The sequence below is a fragment of the Megascapheus bottae genome, chromosome 6, assembly GCF_031878675.1.
Source record: "Megascapheus bottae isolate mThoBot1 chromosome 6, mThoBot2.hap1, whole genome shotgun sequence".
NCBI classification, from domain to species: Eukaryota; Metazoa; Chordata; class Mammalia; order Rodentia; family Geomyidae; genus Megascapheus; species Megascapheus bottae.
In genome coordinates, this window is record NC_143514.1 from 51926466 (window position 1) to 51950214 (window position 23749).

The 23749-nt window shown below is 42.3% G+C and overlaps 1 protein-coding gene and 1 pseudogene across 6 annotated transcripts in view; both read right to left on the reverse strand.

Annotated features, from left to right (window-relative positions):
* The window catches only part of Elavl4 (ELAV like RNA binding protein 4), an 88451-nt gene that overhangs the window by 5015 nt on the left and 59687 nt on the right, over positions 1-23749 (reverse strand). For 5 of the 6 annotated variants that reach the window (XM_090334877.1, XM_090334879.1, XM_090334876.1 and 2 more), the window contains 4 exons: positions 21460-21563; positions 4484-4637; positions 2735-2960; positions 1099-1137 (listed from right to left, as the gene is read on the reverse strand). In XM_090334877.1, coding sequence (XP_090191003.1) covers positions 1099-1137; positions 2735-2960; positions 4484-4637; positions 21460-21563 — 523 coding nt within the window. The remainder of the gene's footprint in view (positions 1-1098; positions 1138-2734; positions 2961-4483; positions 4638-21459; positions 21564-23749) is intronic. The other variant, XM_090334880.1, reaches the window with a different exon arrangement.
* LOC150061852 (small nucleolar RNA SNORA51) lies at positions 11696-11819 on the reverse strand (annotated as a pseudogene).

The following is a 23749-nucleotide window of genomic DNA, read 5'->3' on the forward strand; positions in this document are numbered from 1 at the left end:
ATTTGAGAGTTTGGCCAATGAAATCTGTAGTCAAGTTACTTCCTTCTTTGAGTGCTATTTCCCAGAGATGGGGTACTTACCATGTATGGCCAAGTGATAGAACTGTGTATTATAGTGGGGAGTGTGATGTGGACTTTGAAAGAACACATGTCCTCCTCTCTCTCTTGGAGGAAGAGGAATTAAGGTGTGCCACTATACTGAGCAAGATGACGCAGATGCTATGTGTCCCTAGCAGTGCAGGGAACTTTCCCAAGGCACATAAGGATTCCTATGGACATAATGACATAATACACCCAGCCACCTGAGACTGAGATTTCAGACTGGGTCTGGAACACCCTTGTGATGGCATTCAGAGAGTCCCCAAAGCCTTGACTCTGTTTGAGCCCTCAGCCCCATGAAAAGGCTTTAAAGAAACCAGAAAGTTTAAAAAAACCCACATACATATAGAACTGAGGGCAGATTTATAATAACTGTTAAAACCTGTAACAAAAGAAACCCTTGGTTGAGGTGCACACAGATATACTTCATTCTCAGGATGTGCTCTGAAATAATACACACTGAGGTAGGTGCCAGAGTCAGAAAAATCATCCATGCATTAACTTATGCTTTGGCCAGAGCTGGTAGTCCAAAAATCTAATTTTTTTCCTACTGAAAAAAAAATCAAAAGATTATCAGCTATGATGAGCAAAAGTGTTCTAATTTTGATTTGCTGGAATCTGCTCTCTTATCTGAAGCTTGGCATTACTAATGTAAAACAGTTGCTGTTGCAAGTTTGCAAAATCAGCCAGCAAAGAGTCAGAGCTTTTTCCCTCAGGGAAGCTATTCAGAGGACCAGATTACCAAGGGCTTTAGCTGTGGCACCTGAACCATAGGAGAAGCCCACCTGCAAATAAAAGAAAAAGTGAAACACACAAATAACATTTTGTGTGCCCTAAAAGAAACAAAATCAACTGAGGTCTGAAATTAAAATTAAGGATTTGACATGCTGGTGGAAGAAAAAGGAAGAATTAAAAAAAAGTAAAGTTAGTGAATTAAAAAAAATTCTAGCCCCAGTCTGTGCCAACATGGACATCTGGCAATCTGTGGAGTTTTAATTACCTCTTTACGCCATAGGCCATATTAAGCAAATTGTCCAGCCTGCAAAGAGAAGGAGGGTCTCTGGGTTAATGCCTCACAGATGGCAAGATCACTCAATGGAACTATTAATAAGAATGCTCCATTTTTTTTTAAAAAGAAAAGCTCAACAACTTTCCCCATTGCTTAGGAGTCTATCCACCAATACGTCCCCCTTTCCTGCCTTGAAAACTGCAAGTAATTCATGTTCAGGTCAATGTTAGAGTTTAAAGTAAGTGCCTAATGAATCCCCCTTTCTTTCAAGATCTGAATTAATTTCATCCTCCCCCCCTCAGAACATTTGTATGCTTTTAATTTTGCATTGTATGTGAAATTGTTCAAAGGGAGGGAGGTGGCCTATCGTTCACCTTTTACTATAATTAAACTTGTGAATAAAGGTCTCTATTTTAGATGAGACAGTATGCACCAAAATGGATCTTTTTCTTCTGTTAGTCTAGTTACATTAACTAAATCTTACTACATACAATTTTTTTTTTATTTTGAAGGGGCAAAGAGTCTGTGGGTTAAGATTTAAAAAAAAAATAAAGCTTACTATTTGCAGCCCCAAAGCACTTTCCTCACAAATCATCATTTTGTTATAATCTTCCTTACTTTCTCCACCTTGCTTGGGGACAAGCTATTCACAACATGAGGCAGTAGTAACCATAGTTTCCACCATCAGAAGCCTGCTGGAGAGGCTTTTTACATAAATACTGCATGTGCGTTCACACAAAATAAAGATTAGATGATTTGGGCTCCTCATGAAATCATTAACCATTTCAATCACAGGGCATGAGAGGACAAATGAGGAAGAGGCTGATTTTTTTTTCCCCTTGCCATGACCAGATGGACTGTAACTATTCTAGATAGTAGATAGAAGAATCTACTATTCTTCCACGTGAAGTCTGACAAGGAGAAAAACCCTTTCATTAAGGGGAAGTTGGGATGTGGGTGGAATGAAATAATTGTTTATGGTTTGCTATGAATAGGTCAAGAGTAGGCTTATTTAGTACACAGTCGCGGCTACTTAAGGTTGTATTGTTTTCATGTAAGAAACCTGCCTCTCAGAAATGTCCCAGAGAGTACATGTCCAATTGCACTGGGCGATTCTTTCAGATTGGGTACCTAGAGGTGAGGCTTAGATGAAATCTTCCTCCTTGTCTTCCCAGAATGTGCTCATTTAAGAGAGTAAAGTTAACATTGGAGAGAACCTTCCCTTTGCCCTGGAGTCTAAAATAATGACTTGGAAAAAGAGGCCTGGACCAATCACTTCCCCTGATAAGGATCTGCCTCTGAGTCTACTCTGTATCACAAATCACTGTCCAGTCTTAAGTCTAAGCTGTGAGTGTGGTCAATTATCTGTGATTAACCTTCATGTCTAGTTAAGCTCAGAAAGTTTATTTTGAATCACAAGTTTAACTTGTTTTGATCACAAGTTTAACTAATCCTAGTAATTGTCCCATTTTAAGGGAGTAGAAGCTGAGGCTCTGAGGGACCTTCACACAGAGATAACTGGGGATGGGGGAGAGGCAGAGAGCCTGACCCCATCCTTAAGAGCCTTGGCTTCCTTGCCCCACTCTGTACCCATGTAGCAGACTCCATCCTCTATGGTCATGCTTACCTGAACCTCTGAGCCTGGTGGTGAAGTGGGCCAGGGTAGCGCCGGTTGGGGGACTGGTACAGCTGAGAGAGCAGGGCCTGGCTGGACTTCTGGCTGGGGTTGTTGGCAAACTTCACAGTAATCGGTTCTGTAGCACCGCTGGGCTTCTGGCCGTTCAGCCCTTTGATGGCTTCTTCTGCCTCGATCCTCTTATCAAATCGGATGAATCCCACCCCTCTAGACACTCCTGGGGAAAGAGAAAAAGTCTTTGAAAAAAAGTGAACACACCAAACTGGTAACTATCTCTGGAAATGGATGAATGGGGCCCTGTTGTTATTTTGTGGGGGAGCTCAGGTCCCTTCTGGGAGCTGAGCTCCCTAAATCTCTTTCATCCACTAAAATGCATCTGCTGGCCTTTCTGCCAGTGTGGCTCTGGACAGGAAGCTTCCTACCCCCAGGACACAGGGGTGTCCTGTGCTTTACCACGGTCCTACGTAGCCTTCATCTCCCTCAGTTACTGTAACTGATCACCCACCACCAACATTCTAATTCTCTTGTGCAACCACACTTACAAATTAAGTCATCTATTTGAAAATCCACCTTTGACTACATTGCACTCTTTGAAAACATCTTTTACACCTCTTTTGTGCCTTTTGAAGCTTGTAATCTGTGCTTGTCTCAGATAGAATAAGAAACCAAAAACCAAACCCATGAAATACCCTTTTCTAGCTCTTTGCTCCATACTGATAAAAGTTCAGACTTCTTGGTACAGCATTCACTATTCTTGGCAGTTTGGCCTTAGCTCTCACACCAGCCATCTTAATATGTCTGACATTCGCTGAACAGCTGTGTTTTCCCTCAATTCTATGCCTGGGGATGTACCGTCTTTTCTACCTAGAATGTTTTATTTCTCCTTTTTTTGCTGGTAAATTTGAATCATCTTTCAAACCCTTGTTCAAACCCTGATGAGGCTTTTCCAACAATTATTACTAGGCTCTCTATGACTTTCTAGCCTTTTCCAGGGCACTGGACAGTCTACAGTAAGCATCTCCTGCTAGAGTCCTCCAACAGAAGGGACTGTGTCGCCTTCACCCTTAGTTCTGAGTGCTACAGTGCCTGGGGGCTGAGCCACCATCAGTAAGAGTTGGCTGGATGAAGCAAATAATGAACGTGTACACAGTGAATTCTACAATGGAATCAAATTATGGGTAGGCAAAAAAACATATTGTCATAAAAAATGCAATCCAAAGAACCTCATGTTTCTGACTGAGAGGTGGTGATTAGCTTTCTTTAGTCTGGACAAAGAATCCTGGTTCAAAAGCCCAAGTCCACATGTGTGCACCGCTCTGGACTAGCTGATAGAAAGTCAGACCTCTTACTTTATATCTGTTTTCTGATGTGTGGAATTTGAACTCCCTTCTTACTCTTTAATGCTATGACCTAGAGTTAGAGATACATATCATTTTCCACATATAAAAATAATGTTTCCAACTGGGGGATGAAAGAGAATTTGAAGGCCATACAGGCCCAACCCTTTCCCCCTCCTCCACAACCCTGACAAGTAGTTTAGATGTTGTTGGAGCAATTCCATGTGGAGAACTCTGACTTTTCAAGGTGGCCCAATTTAAATTGGTTCAGCTGACTGATCAGAAGTCTTTTTCCCAAGTTCTGACTTCTTCTGCCTATTATCTGCCCACACCATCTACCTTCAGCAACCATTAGCCTGTTCCTGTCCTATACAAAGAAAAAAATTACAAAGAAACATTTTACCTGTGACTTGATCAACCAGGATTCGAGAGGTGATTATACGGCCATATTGCGAGAAAAGCTGCTCCAGCTCCTTCTGGGTCATGGTTTTGGGAAGGCCGCTAACATAGAGGTTAGCATCTCTTATTGAGGCTGAGCTTGGACGAGCATATGAGACCTAGGAGAAGGGAAAAGGAACTATCAATGTATTACAGGCACTCAAGCACACAGACAGACTGAGGTACCAACCAAGGTGACAGTCCTTTGGTCTGTCTTACAACTCATGGTGTCAGTTTAAATCACTCAGCAGTGAAGACTTTGAGCTACTCTTGTGATAGTATAAGAACTAGGAGAACAGCAATAGAGGAACAAAAGGTGAGTTGACGATAACAAAACAAGTGCACAGATAAGGGTCTCTAAGTGCAGAACAAAATAGCTACTGCATGGCAGCTGTTAAAGGCAGAACTACCCACGCATGAAGTTTTGAAGATTTACCTCCTGAATGTGGGTGTATAGATGATTTACTGTATCCAACACATAATAATCTCTGAATAAACCAAAAAGAAAAATCCATGAAATTGTACTTTGCACATTTCTCTCCTTGCCACCCTTCTGACTCCCATTCCTTTCTTCAAAACATAAAAGTGGTCAGAGTCTTTGTGAGATTTTTTTTTAATGTCCCATCCTTTGTGTTGCTTGAATCTGTTCTCATAAGGTCTGCTGTCCCTAAATGACAAAGTGCAGGTGACGTGGAACTGAATGAACATCTGCCCGTGAAACTGGATATCTGACCTTGTTGTCACATCTGCAGGGACCAGTTGCCTCGAACTTTGAGACAGGGTAGATGAAACCACTACAAACAAAATGGTAGCATGGTGGAACAAGGCCGAGGAGGAGGGCAGTAAGAGAGAGAAAAGAGACCCTCACTGGGGGCTATAAGAAGTTTGACTTTGCAAATTTGTCCTCTCAGATCTCTCAACTGCTTTTTTTCTCCCCAAAAAGCTAACACAGAAGTGTAAACAGAACTGAAATTCCATCTGCAAGAAGCCAAATCTTTAGCAGTACACATAAGCAAAGCAAACCCCAGCAGTCATTAATTTTAGACTTTCGTTTACTTATTTATTTATTTTTTAAAAAAGAAAACAACATCAGACATTTGAAATATAATTTACAGCTAGTCTAACAAAAGCACTTTCCTGCTAAAGCTATTTCTGGGGTGGTGATGGCTCAGAATAGATGATGAAAACAGTCATTTCAGAGCTCCTCTGACAATGTTGGACAGGAAGGGAACAAATGCCTTACCATTTGTAGCGGTGGGTTTTTATTTAATCTATACAACTGGTTTACAAGACCTGGCAAGCCTGTGAGAGGAGGAAGGGAGAGGGAAAGAGGGAGATGGCAGACAGGAGGTGAGAAGGGAAGGAGATAGAGAAGGAAAGATGAGGGGAGTCAGAGTCAGAGCCAGAGAGAGACAGAGAAAGAATGCATGCACAAAAGCATGTGCCAGTGAAATCGCTTGTGGAATGGGATCTTTGATGTTAAGAACTAAACCTTCAGCAGTAACATGGATCTTGCTTCTGCGACCTTCAGAGAGAGGAAAGAGAGAAAGAAAGAATGGGGTAGGGTTAGCAAAAAAGATGAAGGATGAGCAGGCACCTCACTCGTGGCACATTCTTCCTTTCTGTAACAGAACGCCAGGTCCCTTTATGAGTTCCACACCTAAAAATAGATGTTGACTCAACAGAAAATGATGTGAATGACTAATCTGCTTCCCTGGCCTCCTCCTGCAGATGGATCAAGGCAGCTGCCTACAGTGTCTACATCTTCTAGAAACCCATGGGCAGTCTGGGAGTTCTCTTTAGGTTCCTTTACTCTCCAACACATGGCACAGAGGCAGAGCAGCCTGTGTATAGAAGGTCTCTGTGTGTGCATTTGGTGCCAGATGCCTAAAGCATCACGAACCCCAGGTGACTGTCGGGGAAGGGCTTCACTGCAAGGAAGACTGACAAAGTCTTCAGGTAATCACCTAGCAGTACTATTTTATCAGGCAGGAGGGGGAGTGGCCATGAGAAGGAAATACAGTGACAGAGCCACAGAGACAGGGATCATTTATCTGTATACTTCCATTTAGCAACGGATTACCCGCATGATATTTTTTTCTCCCTCCAAATATGAATTCCAACCTACATGTCTTTGTGAGTAGTATTTTTCCCCCATCTACTTCTTCAGATTTAAATCTTCCTTCTATATAAGGACTTAGCTCAAAATGTGATTCTCTTTTGACAGAATTTCCTCCTTTTAAATATCTCCCTAGCAATAATAAGCTCAATGAACCCATTGAGCTTAACCCATTTTGACCTCAACTCTCCATCTCCATAACTAGTTTGATGATCTTGAGGTTGAGATTATGTGGATGTGTGCTATTAATCTTTGTGATTCTAACTCCATGCACAAAGCCTGAGACCTGCTATGTGTCCAATGCCTACTGAGAAAAATGAATAATCAATTCGTGATGAATGATGTTGACATTAATGACTCTTTAGAGTTAACTATACAACATAGTTTTTCCATTAAGATAGATTACTAAAAGGCAAGCACCTAGAATCATAGCTATGGCTCTCCACAAGCTAAGAGATAAGGAAAAGGTTTTCTACTCTCCAGTGTCTGGGGTTATAAAGGCTGAAAAATGTTCTAGGATTAGATATAATCTTTTTCAGCAGATATTTATTGAGGATCCTCTATTACACAGCAGCCATAGTACTGTGTGCTGGGGATACAGCAAGATCTATGGGTGGCTTTTTTTTCCTCCTCCAAAGGACTTCTGAAGTCCAAGGGAGACAGCAGAGAGGTCACAGGAGGTACTCAACAAATATGGGCTGAGTGGAAGAATGGATGGATAAGCATACACATCACAAAGTCACATGATGTGTGCAGTGCCAGGGCTGTGATGAACATGACTCAAATCCAGAAAATGGATAAATGAGGGGTTGAAAGAGCCAGGAAAATGGTGCAACAGGTGGTAATGGCACTCAGGAACAATGGCTTGGTATTAGTTTTGCTATGTTGTGAGGACAAATGAGGTGGCAGAGGCCAAGGAGTTATGAAAACATTTGGAACTGGCGTGTATGATGCATAACAATGACCTCAATTCTCATGACTTCTGGGCAGCAAGATCCTCTCTATACCCCAGCTATCAGACAACACATGACAGAGAAAAGGAGCTGGTTCTAGAAAGTCAAGGACAAAACCCAAACCATTTCCCCAAAATGATTCGGACAAGGCAGCAGATCAGTCAGAGAGAAGGAATGTGGCAGATTCTGAGCAATAGACCCTAGCCACAGGGAAGCGACAAATCCCCAAGATAAACAGCACCTTGATCATTTTATCTCAAGCCTAAGTCCTGCTTAGTTTTTCTCTTCTATTTGGAGCCTTAAGTCAGTCTTCTTTTAGTCCCCATTTGTAAGAAACCTGTAAGGGTAGGAAAGGGCAAACAAGGATAGGGAAAGGATTATTCCACACTTAATATCCAAATGCTCATTGCATGCTTTCAAGTTTCTGCATATCTTGTTAAATTCCAACTGAAGGACAGGTATCAGGCTCTTTGGTAGATGGAACCTTTCTTTCTTTTCCTAAAACATTGCTGAGTTCATCCTCTGCAGGGGGCCTAGCATTGCTGGCATGTTAACTCTTGAGCCAGTGGCCTAGAGCCTAAGGCTACCTCTATATCCAAATGTCTTGGAGAACTCCCTTGGCCTTGGACCATCAGGATCCTGCTTGATTCATTCACCTACAATCTCTGGTGACAAGACTGTCATTTCTAGACCAGTACAGATTTTTCTCTAGAACTCAAGAAAGAGCTGGAAGTAAAGAAATCATCCCGCTCTGGGTAAAGGTGGCCCAAAGACATGTGACTGTGTGTATTTTAGCAATGAATTTGAAAGAAGATTTCTAGCCCTTCCAAACTTCTCAACTATTCTCATCTGTCATCTTCCAGTCCCTCCCATGCTCTATAAGAGTGACACTACAGCAGCAAACTTAGGAGACTCGAAAGTGTGAGCAGAATCCAGTACTCACTAGCTATGTGGCCGTGAGCAACTAATTTGATCTTGACATCATTTTCCCTACTGATAAGAGGGGGAGAATTGGTGGTTTGTTAAAGAAGACAAAGAATTGAGAAAACATACTTGATGCATCTTGTGCATATCTATCATCTAGTAAACTTTTTAGTAAATATTACTATGTGATACAGGTTTTGGGGGCCAGTCCAAGAATCGAGACCTCAGTGGGCCATACCCTCCAATTCTACCCAACAAACAAATATCTGTAATGCTACCAGTGCATATCTGTAGAGGAGCAGCCCTTGGCCACTCTTTACTAGGTTAATTTCCTTTATCTCCAATTAACCAGACAAAGGCCAGGTAGTGAAGTGGAGGTACAACACAAATGGTAGAATACCAGCCTTCAGTGAAAAAACCAAGTAAAGTGCAAATCCCTGAGTTCAAGTCCCAGTACTGACATAAAAACCTTGCTCTACACCCTGCTCTCAGCAATCTGATAAGATGGTATTAGCATTTCATCCCAGGTGAGAGGAGGAGTTGAGTTGGGTAGTCTCTTTACCCATTCATAGCTAAGTCTTGGTCTAGACATGGTGGCTAGGAACAGCATAGTTAGAGAAAAATCTTTCCAGAATTATCCTGTGGTACCCCTCAATACTGAAGGCTGTTGACAAGGTTGGGGTGATGACAGGGCAAAGGGGTGAAAGGGTGGAGGGGTGGAGGAATAGAGAACTTATTCCCATATGAAGGGAGTCTTTGGAGTAACAAGGAGGCTTTTTTATTCTGGTTCTTCACACACTATTCTCTGGGAGTGATGGAGTGACCAGTCTGGACATCTTACTGAAGGGTATGGACAGGTGAGGTTCAGATACTGCCTGTTCCTCTCTTCTGGGGCCATATGCTAGTCAGAAGAACACACATCTAGGCTCTGAATTCTATGAGGGCAGGCTCCACTCTCACGTGGGGTCGAGAGCACCTCCTGTCAAGGCTGTATCGGTCTGTCAAGGTGTCCAGTTCAATGTTAGGAGACCCCTTGAGCTTATACAATTCATAAAGGGCTTTAAATCATTCATGAAAATAAAGAATTCCACACTTGATTGGCTTACAACTTGGATATGAAAAACAGTGCTGTGGGGCCGGGAGTTTGGCCTAGTGGTTAAAGTGCTTGCCTAGCATGCATAAAGACCCGGGTTCGATTCCTTGGTACCACATACATAGAAAAAAGCCGGAAGTGGTGCTGAGGCTCAAGTGGTAGAGTTCTAGCCTTGAGAAAGTCCAAGGACAGTGCTCAGGCCCTGAGCTCAAGCCCAGGACTGGCAAAAAAAACAAACAAACAACAAGAAAAACAGTGCTGTATTTAGTTAAATACATAATAGCATGACCTCTTCAGTGATATAAACACTACATTCGCAAAGCTGCCAGTGGCTACCACCTTCACTCATGATGACTGGAGCTAAAACCCACTGATATGACACAGGTGATTCCAACAGTACTAAAACTGGTACTGGAAGTGGCTTCCAAGGTGCAGAGTAGCACTCATGACTGTTGGCCTGTCTACTTTCCAGGCACAGGAAACTCACCACCACAGGACGCATCCCATGCCATCATTGACCGTGAGAGTGTTGGCAAGCTCTTCCTTTTACATCTCAGGAGCATCTGTCCTCATCACCCTTTACCTCGTGGATCTCTTTGACAGGTGCTAGTTAGAGTATCAGGTAATGGGAATTTGAAACAGGCTACTTCAAAGCAGTCCCTGTTTATGTTGTTTTAACTGAAATTGAGATTGATTGTATTCTAGACTAGGAAAGGATATAGAGGTAAAAGAAAGAATTGGGGGCTTGGGGACATGAATCCTGACTACTCTCTGTAGGCATGTGACCTTACTCTGGTCACTTACTTTTCAGAGCCATATCATTTGAATAACATGGTTTAGTAGCTCTCTAAAGGGCTGCTTACATGTCTAATTCCTAAGCACCATGCCTGGCACAAGATAAGTGCTTGAGAAACAGTGGCATTGACAAGACTCCTATGTAATAAAGCAGCGGGGAGGAATACAACAATCAGAGATGAATACAACAGCAGAGATGGATACAACAATCCTGAAATGTAGGACTATTTGCCTAGCAGAGGAGACACACACAAACCCATCATTTCTGAAGCTCAGGGTGCAGAATTCCCCAGTCATTTCTAACACCCTATTCTCCAAGAACTCCCCAGAGCAGGCAGTTCCCCAAGGACCAGTCATTCTAAAGAGACTAGGAGAGTGGCAGCCACGAGAATCAGACTCGAGCTGGCAGGGTTTCTAAGAGCAAGCCCTCCCAGGGACCTGCAATCCCACCTCTGGGAACAGAGGGAGCAGAAAGAAGCCAGCTGGCTCCTGGAAAAAACAGCTTTGATGGTGACGATTGGTTTACCTCTGTGCCTGTGGCTGCAGCCCTACCCACAGGCAGGACAGGTGCCTGCTTTTGTAGCCCTACTCTTTATACACCTACCCACCTGCTGCCGGATACCTGGGATTCTAAAGGAATATCCGGGGAAAAACCCAGGGGTAATATTTTCAATTGTGCCACATTTTCATGTTTGGAACACCTGATTGTTCTTTAACATCTTGACATGGAAATTCAACCCCTTACCCGAGCATTCAAAGCCCTCTGATATATGGCTCAACCTTTTCCTAGCCCTGCATGTCCCTATTCTTCAAACTAAACTTCAGTCACACTTTTTTTTAACATGCACTCAAGCTTTGTACTTCCAGGCCTTTGGATGTGCTCTTTGTTTATCATTATGACAGAATGAACCACTGCCAATCTGTCTAGGACCAGTCCTAGGACCCAGGTATAAATGACTTCTCTCTTTTTGGGTTCTATGAAGGATACATGTTGTAATGGAAGCAATTCTCACACCCATTTCCTCATCACAGCCATCTGTCCTTAGACCTCCCTTGTCCTATTAGGCTGCATAACCTGGAGGTTTCTGCACACCCACTCTGGCATCTAGTTTCAAAGCCTTACTAGGCCAGGAGCTTTGAAATGTCCTCTGAATATGCAGCTATGCAGTTGATATTATTTTCCTTCCTAAGTGCTCACTCTGATGTGGAGAGGAGCTAGAAGAAACCATGGACTTTGAGAGTATCTGCGTATCGTAGAAGTATCTGGCGCGCAGTCAGTCCGGCAGGAACTTCCCATGTCTCCCTATTCATAATGCAGACCAGGCACAGGGCCTGGTGTTTATGGGGGTACATTTACTCTGCCTGCTTTTTCTATGCAGTCAGTGTAAGAATAGTTTGTGGGAAGCACCAGCAGTCCAGGTACTATTTTTTTAAAGAAGAAAAAAATGTAAACAAATTATATTGCTTTTGCTTTGCATTTTCTTTCTTTTAGGGAGGGCAAGGGGATACTGAAAGGGAGCGAAGAAGGGTAAACAAATGCAATCATGCTGTTCAGTATAGACTATGGGGAAAATGGTCTATGTAACTGGTGGGCAAGGATGCAGGGGGAACTTGGAGAAAAACAAAGGGAAGGGGTGACATTTACCCCCCCCCACACATAAGAAATGTGCTCATCATGACTTGCGAAATGATAACCTCTCTATACAAAACCTTAATAATAATCAAGTTACATTAAAGAACAAATGATCAATGGATCTTACTTAATAGGAGGTTCTCATTGTCTGACGAATGAACCTCAAATGACAAGGTATGTTAAGGGCTTCATGTTCAGATGAGGGAACAGCTGGTCTCGAATCCAGAACTCTAGACTCAGTCTCCTAAATTCAATTTCTTTGTCAAAGGCTTGTAAAAGTACTCAGGCCACCTTCAAGTTCCATAGTACATCACAGCATGCACAGTTCTTTTCACAGGTGTCTCCTCCTAAGGAGGATCCAGTTCATTGCTTACTCTTGTATGAATGTCTCTGAAACATGAGGATGGAATGTCTTCCTCTCTCCTCATGCAATTTTCACCTCACAGGTATCCTTATTCATATTCATACTGGGGAGTATTTCTTGAAAACTCCCAATAAACCATGATTGCCCACTTAGGAGAAAGTTTTTGTTCCATTTTCTAGATGACAAATTCAGGCTCTGGGAAATCAAGTACATATCCCAAGGTTTCACAATGGAACTAAGAGTTCATCTTGGGGCTGGGAGTTTGGCCTAATGGTAGAATTCTTGCCTAGCATTCATGAAGACCTGGGTTTGATTCCTCAGTACTACATACACAGTAAAAAGCCAGAAGTGGTGCTGAGGCTCAAGTGGTAGAGTTCTAGTCTTGATAAAGTCCAAGGACAGTGCTCAGGCCCTGAGCTCAAGCCCAGGACTGGCAAAAAATGTTCATCTTGGATCTGCCTCAACGCTGGGCACTCTTTCCACTATGCCACACTAACATGGACGGGAAATAAAAGCCATGTTCTTGGCACAAACTGTTCCCTTCCTTGGAAAGGCAGCCATTTGGAATGATCATGCCATAATGTTTTAGTAGACTCTGAGGGCTGGAAAGAAGTGTTCTGATGATGAGGATCTATATCCAGACGTGAAGTTGCTGAGGGTAGCAGTTGTTTTTTTTTTTTTTAAACAGATCTGGGACTTGGCTCTCCATCTTAACTTACCGGGGGAAGGGAATAGAGCTATAGGTATAGCTGGTGTTTAATGGACCAGCTATACGCCTGAGAGTACCTGATCACCACAGAGAATAGATTCCTTAATCCTTAGGACTATGGATATACTAGGCCAGTGCCTTCTTTCTGGAATCTGTGGGATTTAAATATGACATTCATTAGCTACTGACCACTCAAAACATGTACCAAGGAAGTGAACTTTTACCTAATTTTAAGTAGCTTAAATTTGTATACAAAAATAACCACATGGGTCTCATGTCTACTACACTGAAGTTAACAGTTCCAGATCTAAAAAGATCACAGTCAGGCTCTTGGAGCTAGAAAATACATCTTGGATCACTTAGTCAGAAATCATTCTGAGACAGGTGTTCCATCTCCATTATTCCCATATGAATGGTTCTGATGAGAAGGAGAGTCATTGCTGTTCAAGACCAGAGTATATTCTGACAGCCACACAGGTTTCCTTTCAGATTCGTGAAATATAGGGTCAAGTTAATGCTTTAAGATCTCCGAAGAATTTTTTTTCGGAGAGAATGGTGAAGCAACCATTGGTAGAGTGGCTCTGTTGAGTTGGAGCTCGACTGGCCATCTTTGTTATTTTTGCTTCAACCCAGGTCTTCTGAAAACAAAGCTGAGAGATGGAGCACAAGCTATCAGGCTGACTGCAGTGGCCAAGACAGGATCAGTATCATCTACAATCAGGAGGGGCTCATACAACAATTTGGGCTTCTTTTATGTTTGTAGATAATGAAGTTCCCTGGATCCCATTCTGTATACTTCCCCAAATCCTGTGTCCTCCTAACTTGTTCCTATTTTCTTTCATAATCCAGACCGCAGAACTCTGAGAATGACCTATAAGGGACTGGGGTCATATCCAACTTCACATGGGAATTATATGCCTCCCACTCTAAGGCCTATCCCTATACATAAGTAAAAGGAAGTTAACAGGGCACTGAGAAACACAGTGTGCCACAAATGAAGAGAGGGTAGGTGGCACAATTAGGGTGAACTTGTATTGAGTTTCTGAGCGCCTTGTCAATGTCCCTTCCGTGGGGATTCAGTGGCTCCAGCTGCTCCTGATGACCTTGGAAGGGAAGGCCTCCCGGCCTAGTTTCTGACTGAAGCTAAAATGGGGGTGGGATGGGGAGAAAAGACCTTTTTATTATTAATGAGATTGAGGGAGGCAGGCCATTATTCCTGGGCGGGGTGATATCTGTCAGCAAAAAGTGATCTGCTAACTCGTCTGGAAACATTAAAAGCTGTGATAGGAGAAATATAATTGCTTATGTCGAGTGCAGAGAAAAGATGCCTCAGCGGAATGGAGGCCTTTAGTCAAGGCAGGTGGATGGTGGGAGAAGCTGGGGAGGGGAAGAGGCTGGGCTGATGACCTCCTGGCAGAAGAAAGAAACAGGAGAGGCAAGTTGGAACCTGTGAAGCTCAAGTGTGGAGAGATTCCCCTGAGGGAGACACCATTAGTTCTATTAGAAGAAAAAAAAGTGAAAATGGTTAGGCAGCAGCAGCATCACAGAGAATGCTCAGCTTAGGCTCCTTTCCTGAGAAAGGGGGAGGGCTTTTCTTCTGAAAACACTTCACCCACTCACTTTTCCCTTCACGAAGTCCTATTCCCTGAAGATCTGGACTACTGCCTCACAATAAGGCATCTTGCTTACTCTCCTACCGCATGGCCCCAGTGCCAGCTATTGGGGCTCAATAGAGACAGCCGCTTTCCTCCCTCCTTTATCTAAGTCCTAATCCTGAAATCAGTCACATCCCAGTTTGCACGAAAGCTGTTTTCTATCATCATATCCTTATCATTTGAGTAACAGGTTCATGCAATTATTAGGACAAAAGAAAGTTACAAAGGCATTTGTAAACATACGCTGCAATGAGAAAAGGAGAGAAAACAGGTCTCACAAATAGATACATGCTAACTTGATTGGGCTGGGAATGGCTGATAAGTCTTTATGATATGGTTTTGTGTTTTCCAAGTCATTTAGAAATAAGCATGCAACGCTTTTTAAAAAAAAATGAGTGGAAAAGCTCTTAATAGAGTTGAGGAAAACCAGTATCTGAGGCTGATAAAACCAACCACAGCAGCCTGCAATCTGTCTCTCTCATTGCCAAACACTCCACATGGCATGCCGCAGCCAGATGAACCTTCTTGGAACTTCACCCTGACCAGATCTCTCTCCCACTCACATTTCCTACAGCTCCCTCTCTCCCATCCAGTGGGAACCTGGCAGCCCCATGATGCTCCTCCCCAAGGCACACTGCATCACTTATTCCTTTACTCATGTGTTTTCCCCTCCACCTCTCTCCCAAGGAGAGAGTTTCCAATGACAGCGCACGCTATGAGCACTTCCTCAGGCCTGCTCCTAACACCTAGCTTGAAACCCAAGTAGGTGTTCAACACTCAAAGATTTCAGCCAGGCCTCAAATTCCATTTGGACGTCTCATGGAAGATTCTCAGGGTAACTTGATCATCGATCCAGCCAAAGCTTTGATGAGCATATTCCTATAAAACCATCTGATTTATTTTTCCTTTTGTTCTCTTCATTGAAGGTTCCTACTATATAGTCCAGCCTGATCTCAGCCTCCAAGGGCCAGAGTTACAGGTATGCACCAGGCCTATTCCTAGGTGTTTTTCTATCTTTGCCTTAATCCAGGTGACAAAGAGCAGAAGCAAAGGTAACTGGATTCAACTGAGTGCTTCTCAGCAAGAGGCTAATGCCACTGTCAGCTTGGAAATTGCTCTTTTAGAGCCTAGAAGAGGGTCAGCACTGGGGAGTCATGAAACACTAGAGAACCACTTTGCAGAATCATGGCCTTTTTACCCAGTGCAGTCCCAAATCTAAAATGATCCTTGCTGGATACAACTGGAGAAAAGGAAGAACTAACAAACAGCTCCCCAAGTCCTTAATGGGCAAATCATGTTCATGTGGCTTAGGGTTCAAACACTGAGAAATGATTCAGTTTCCCAAATGGGACTCTAGTCTGTTGCAGCCTCATGTTCCATAATCTATGGCACTCTGATACACATGTATGGGAGAATTTCCAGAGCACTACCATCTCTAGTTCACTAAGTCCTAGGACTTAGCACAGAGACTAGAAAGCAAGAACCAAAGAAGAAATTATTTAGCTGAGTGTCAGAGACTCACTCCAGTAATCCTAGCTACTCAAGAGGTTGAGATCTGCAGATCACAGTTCAAAGCCAGCCTGTGCAGGAAAAAACATGAGATTCTTATCTTCAACTAACCACCAAAACACCAAAAATAATATAGCTATAGGTCAAGTGGTAGAGCACTAGCCTTGAGTGAGAAAAGCTCAGGGACAGTGCACAGACTTTGAATTCAAGTCCTAGTTCAAGACCCTGAGTTCAAGCACAAAGAAGAAAGAAAGAAAGAGAGGAAAAAAAGGAAGGAAGAAAAGAAGAAAGAAGAAAGAAAGAAAAAGAAGAAAAGATTACTGATTTGATGTCTCAAAAAGACAAAGACAAAAACAAACAGAAAAGATCTGAAAACAAAAGATGATGTCATTCTTTCTGATGGAGCATAGAATTCCATTGCGTATCTATACCCCCATTTGAAAGGAAATGAAAAGACTTGGAAAAAATCATATTAAGTGAAGCAAACCACATCCAAATAGGCTCCATGGTTTCCCTCATTGCAATCATTATTATATGTCTATTGTTATCTTCTGCTAGGACTATACAATAGCTCAATAGCTATGTATATATGACCATATAAAATGATGCTAATTGAAATGAACTTCAAGATATGGAAACAAGAGGTCCTTTTTAAAATTTGAATGTACTGTGTGAAGTTCTTTTTTCTTTCATGTCCCCCCTCTTTGTTTTATCTCATGTTGTCATTGCTTTTGATTTTTGGTACCCTGTGTCTTATATATACATTTATTTGATTTGGGAAAGGGAAGGGGAATAACAGAATGATGAGACAAAAGACAAAGGGTGAACTAGTGCAACAGTGATACTCACAAGATACTATGCTGCAAGTGAACTTTACTGGGGGGCAGAGGGTAGGGAAAGTGGGAGAAAATGAGAGAGAGGGTAACATTGTTTAACAAGAAGTCTATTCATTACTTATGCAACTGTAACCCCCTCTGGCCATCACCTGTACAATAAAATAAAAATGAAGAAAGATGATGGATGCTTAAAAAGGGGGGGGACGAGAGCTGGTATGTGTAAAGCATCTAGCGCCAGCGATAGTTCAATAATAATGATGCATGTAGAAGGATTAGATAGGAAATCTTCAATAGAAGACAGCATTGCTATTATTATTACTATGACTATTATTAATTTCCTTTCCAGACTTATGCTTTCTCATTAAGCAACGACTAAAATCCTTCACTGGATCTTTGGGTTCTGATGCTACCTCAACTGTTGGCCAGTGTTTTACCTCTTTCAGCCTGAACTCCTGGAAAAGGGATAGGAATCTTTTTCTGTTGAAGATGTTATAATGCAACGAAGTATTCATTGGGAGTGACTGTTCGCAAGTCCTCCTTGGGCTGTAAATATGCATGATGCCCTTTCTCAGCTTGCTTTGTTACAGGTCTGGCTCTGCCCTTTTTATGCCCTCAGTATTCACACAGTCACTTTATGTTCTCCCTAATAAAGAGAAAATGACTTTTTGTTGACAGGAAGGCATCTTTTGCGGATACCTCCTACTAGTGGTTGGGTAATAAGCCATTCACTAATTGGCATAACAATGTTTACATATTTAAATTTGAGTTCAGAGGTTACATGTTGGCTGCTCAGAGCTCAAGTGATTAAGTTCTGTTTGGTTTTCTTTCATAATGTTTTCAATTTCTCTGGGTTAGTATATAGCCTTTAGAAATTAGGAGATTTGATGTAAAAAAACAAATCTAAATTTCTGGACACTAGTGGTTCACTTCTATAATCACAGCTACTTAGGATGCTGAGACTTGAGAACTGAGCCAGCTAAGGCAGACAAATTCTTGAGAGACTTAAATAAACAGCAAAATCCAGAAGTGGCTCAAGGATAGAATGGCAGCCCTGAGTAGAAAAGCTTGTCAAGTATGAGGCCTTGAGTTCAAGGTCCAAGCCCCACTACTGACACTCACACATAAACCAAACCAAAGGGGATTTTTTTTAAAAAAAGATTTCTTCCTCTCTCTCTCTCTCTCTCTCTCTCTCTCTCTCTCTCTCTCTCTCTCTCTCTCTCTCTCTCTCTCTCTCTCTCTCTCTCTCTCTCTCTCTTCTCTCTGTCTCTCTCTCTCCTTCCTTTTAGAACTAGGGTTTGAACTCCAGGCTTCATACTTGTTAGGCAGATACTCTGCCATTTGGCCCATGCTTCTAGCTCTCTTTGCTATGAGTATTTTTAAAATAAGGTCTTAAGACAGGCATGCACCTCTATGTTCAGCTTTTTCTGTTGAGACAATTTAAGAATTTTTCTTTTTGGCCCGGACTGGTCTAGAAATGGCCATCCTCTAAATTTCAGCCTCCCTGGTAGATGGGATTATAGGCATGAGCCACTGGTATCTGGCATTGCTGTTTCTATTAAACAACTAAAAGATACAACAAGGGTCTGAACTGAAACAATCTTCCTCCTCATCCTTACTTATTGTCCTACCCTCATCAAAGGCAGCTAAGGTAAAGAAGTTGCCATTTTTAGCCACTCTTTACGCTAGTGACTACCTCATCCTCAGGATTTTCCAGAGCCTTCCTTGAGCTGGCTGTTAATCACCACCCTTCACAGTTTTAAGCATTAACTCTTGATTTGCCTGCATTTATTGTGTGCTTCGTGTCTGGTGTGTTTTGTAGAGAGCACAGAAATGTGAATGGGAGGATCGAATTGACCAAAGTTTGCAAATATGTACTAAATGGTTCCAAGGAGATCTCTTTAATGACATGCTTTCAAAAAAGGTATTTTTTTTTTCCTTCCAGATTGGCAAGTTAGCTATTCCACCATGGGAGTCAGAGCAAAGAGCTAAATCTCATGTCACCTATCAAAGCAAACGGAAACAGGAGAAGTAAACAGTGGCTTGAAAGGCAAAAAAGCAATTTTAAGAAATTAATAAATGATGAGACTATTAACAGCACAAGAAAGAGGTCTCTTTCCCCCCTTCCTTTTAATATGATTTTTACCTTAAACACTGTGTCCCTTTAGGAAAGGGAAGAAAAGTTAATAAAGGAACCTATCACTCAAACTTAATTTTTAGTATGGCAAATAAACTGCTTTAATGAAAGGGCTGAAATCCCCAGGTTTGCACATTAAATTTTCATTCGTAGTAGAGAATGGAAATTATTGATTCAGCCGTGGCATCATGCATTTTGAATACTACAGCTATTTCTGCTGGGTGCAAATGTGTTGGTAGCATCTCAGGGGAGGTGGGGGTGGGCAGGGTGGGTGGGATAGTGGAGAAAGGGATATAGATAAGAGAAGGTAGAAGATTGAACTCTTCAGAGAATGAAAATAATCAATGCTCCTGTCTCTAAGATCCACTTAGATAAAGCATTTGACAGTACGATGGGCAAAGGAGGAACATTCTGAGACCAGGAAAAATCAGGTCCAGTCAGTCTTCAGGATGTGTGTGTGTTTAGTGTATGGTGGTGGTGTGGAGGAGGGGGGGAGCTTAGGGAATATAAAAAAAAAAAAAACCTAGGCAGAATTGATGGCTGATTTCTCTCAAGCCCTTGAAGAAGAGTTTGGGTTTCAAGAACAGTATTGTGGAAGAAAAGTACTTTTCTTAGTTCAAGGTTAGAGTGTCCATCAGGGGAAGCATAAACATCTGACATTCTAATGCTGAACAGGCTCGCACAGGAAATCAATCAAAGCCACAACTGCAGCTCTCAACCTGGAGTGGCCTCATCAGAGAGTCAGGTGACCCAAACGTCCTTTCTTTACTTAAAGCATGAAAATAGGTACATTTGTCCTTTGAAAGAAATTAATCTTCCTCCCTCTCAGAGGACTACCCCATAATTAAACAGCTCTTGATTATTTCCCCCTTAGAGAATTCACAGGAGCCGATTTGCAGCTAAGACAGAGGCAGCCTGAATCGGCCCATTTGGGGGGTCTTTGTACATCACTGACTGAAGAAGCTCAGGGAAGGCAACCATTTTTAGAAATAAGCTGAACTCAACTGAACTAAAGCTGCTTAGAAAAAAAGAAAGGATGATACATCCTATATCCCCTCCTCTAAGAGAAGGCATTGTTGTTTTATTTTTGTTTTTGTTTTCATTACCTTCCAGCTAAGATTATCTTATGCCCAGCAGTCTTTTCTATCAGCCTGGATGTTGGAAAAGTAGCTTTGCTGGACTAAAAAGTTCTGATTTTTGTATTCTCAGATGCTGAGTGTTGGTGCCATCTATAGATTTCCATTCTGGGAGAGGTTTCTCTTTTGTCCTACTTTGCGTCAGACCTGCTGTCGTGAGGATAAGAGCGCCCAGGAGACACTTCCCTGTGGTTTAATAGGCTATGAAGGATGGGACTCATTAATCTGCTGGCAGCTGCCCCTAAACAGGATTCTGCCTGGAGGTGGGGGAATTAAAAAAAAAAAAAAAACGGAGGCCAGAGTCTAGGCCGCTCCATCCAAGAGACCACACCTCATTGGCTCAAGGGGGCCTGAAGCAAAGCAGTACCTTCTCCTGAAGGAGGTCACCCATGTGGTCTGAACAGAGGGGGACAATCCAGTCACAGAAAGTACAGCTCCTGGGTGAGCAGGCTTGGGGTGGCTGTTTTCCACTTTCAGTGATTATTCCTGAGATATCTACCTGCCTGGCTATTTTTCAAATTGCTGGAATATTATTATTTCTGTTGGCCCTTCACTGCGCTCTTAATAATTTTGTTGTCCTGTCCCTATGACATTAGGTTGTTTATTTATAATTGATCTTTTTCTTTCCAATTCTCTTCTAGGAAGCCCCTAACTACCATTAGGAAAAGCCAAAGCTGCTCAGCTTGGTGCTTAAGGTCTCTTGGCCCTGTTCATCTCACTGTCTCATCACTGATGAACCACTGACTCGTCACTGGTCACACTTTTTGCATGTGGAATCACTTTCCTCTTCCCTTGGCTTACTTTTGGCCACTTTTGCAGACAGGCCTTCTTGGTGGGGACTCGCTTTCTCAGATACTATGTATACCTTCTATGTTGGCTCCTGGTCCCTTCCCTCTAGTCTTTCTTGCTTTGCTCTTCTGTGGTAGCCCATGTATAGACTCATGTATAGAATGAACAGGAAATGTCCTTTAATAAACAAAGTACCCCACCTTCAGGTTTCCATATAGCCTACTTTATTAGACCCATGGAATGAAACTTAACCGGGGCCTCCTGAATCAGAAGCCGGCATATGGCCTCTTACCTTTATGGTTTTGGTCTGGAGTCTGAGTCCATTTAAAGTGTTGATGGCTTTCTCTGCATCCTTTGGATCAATATAGTTAACAAATCCATACCCTAAACTCTGTCCTGTGGAAACATGAAAAAAAGAGAGAGACAGAGAGAGAGAGGAAAGGAGAGAAAGTGCTCAGTATCTTTATAGAGACAACACTTCCCATAGTAGTTGGCTTAATCCTTCCTTTATAGCACAGTTTACCCCCAGGTTGAGAGGTTAAAAAATTCCTCCATCTCTCACTGGATGGCACTAAAACTCACAGGAGCTGCCCAAGCTTAAGCTAAGTAGACACCTTTGTGCACCCACTCTGGGTACATAAAAGGGTCCACATAATCAGGAAGACAGGATGGGATAGTGGAAAGAGACCATATGGAGTTGGCTAGTAGAGACTCGAATTGGAGTCACTGATGTGACTTTGGAATGAAGTGATGCATTACTGCCTTGTAGGAGTGAGACTCAAACCCTGGTCCTTGCACAAGCTAGGATGTGCCAGATGAGTGTTCCACCACTGAGCTACATTCTCCAGCCCCAAGAGAAATCTTTAATTTTCTCATTCCCCAGACCTCCTTTCAGGAGTTAACAGCACTTACCTCAGATAGGTTTGAGAATTAGCAAGATGTTGTAAATAAAATGCCTATACTAACTACATTGCCAAGAATATAATAGGGGCTCAACTAAAGGCAGTGCCACTCAGCTCAGACCTATAAAACTGGGGCAAACCCTGGATGCAGCAGTCATTTCAATTGCCTTGGCCATGCTGGCCACACCCACACGCAGAGAGATACAGCAAATCTGAGCAGCAAAAACCTCAGATGTTTACAGTGAAGAATGCTAGGCGTGACCAGAATGTAAAGCAGTGGCTACAAATTGCCCTTTGCCCTTATCATTCCTTGGAGCCAAAGAACACTTAAAAAAAGAATGAAAGAAAGAAAAAGGAGGGCAAAGGCTTCTATTGGAAAGAACCAAGGTGCTCCTAACACACAGGAGAGAGTGAAAACACATTGTGCAAAGAGGATTTAGCTACTTTAGGTGGAGATGGCATCAACTTGTCTGTGAAGAGAGGTAGCAAGTGACAGGGCTCCCCCCTAAGTGAAATAAAAATAATGTGCTTGCGATCGTGCCACTGATTATAAATAGTCCATCAGCTCTGCCATGTGTCATCAGCCAGAAATATCATTAGGAAACTTTACATTTTCTGACATACCCTTTAAGAATCACAGAGCTTGTGGTGGCTGCAAAGCCAGCTTGAACTTCCTAGGCAAGGATATTGATTTGTGGGCGGTAGCAGAGCCGAAGAGGAAGAAAATGACAGGACATCACATGTCAGGAAAGACAGATTACATAAAGCTCTCTTTGGAGTATTGGGGCAGGTTTGGGAGACAATACAGCAAAAAGCCTGCCATGTCCTGGTGACAGGAGCCCATTTCAGCAGCCAAAAAATCTTTCCAACAGCTTCTGTTTTGCTGGTAAATGTCTGTGTTTGTGTCAGTTGTAGGATGGAACCTGGGAAAACAAGTTGGGTTCTGGATCAGAAAACGAGTGACTCTGCTATCCTTTACTGGATGGAAGCAAAGAGAATCAAGAGGAAACTCGATAGCATTTGTCCCCCAAATAGAAAATTCCATATGACAACACTTTCCATTAGGATATTCCTTTGTATTTCAGAAGAGCAGGGTTAAAATGGGAAAGATGAGGAAAATTTTGCCAGACAAGTACCTTCACCAGCCAGAATAAGAAACTGAAGGGAGAAGAGTGTGTTGGGCATACTCCAACTTCTGGGCCCTTCTCTTTCCATTGCACTGTGTGTGTGTGTGTGTGTGTGTGTGTGTGTGTATGTGTGTGTGTGTGTGTGTGTATGTGAGAGAGAGAGAGAGAGAGAGAGAGAGAGAGAGAGAGAGACTATGTATGTGTGTGTGAGAGACAGACTCATACAGAGACAGAGAGAGATGTGTCAATGTAAAACCCCACTATGTGTTCCAAGAAAGTTCATTTTGCAAAACTGAACAAAATACAAAGATACAAAAATACAAGAGACTAATCCCATTGGTTTAAAAATATCATTTATTCTAAATTTGGCTCCACCTCATCAAGCTTAACTAAATTCACCTAATTAAATCCATTTTCATCATGCAAATTTCTCAGCCATATTTACCTTGCATACTAGAAGCCTTAAAAATTGCTGTACTAAAATATTCTTATAATCAGCTTTTAAGAACGATCATGCACCGAGCGGAGCTGCTTTTAAAGGGCATTTTTAAGT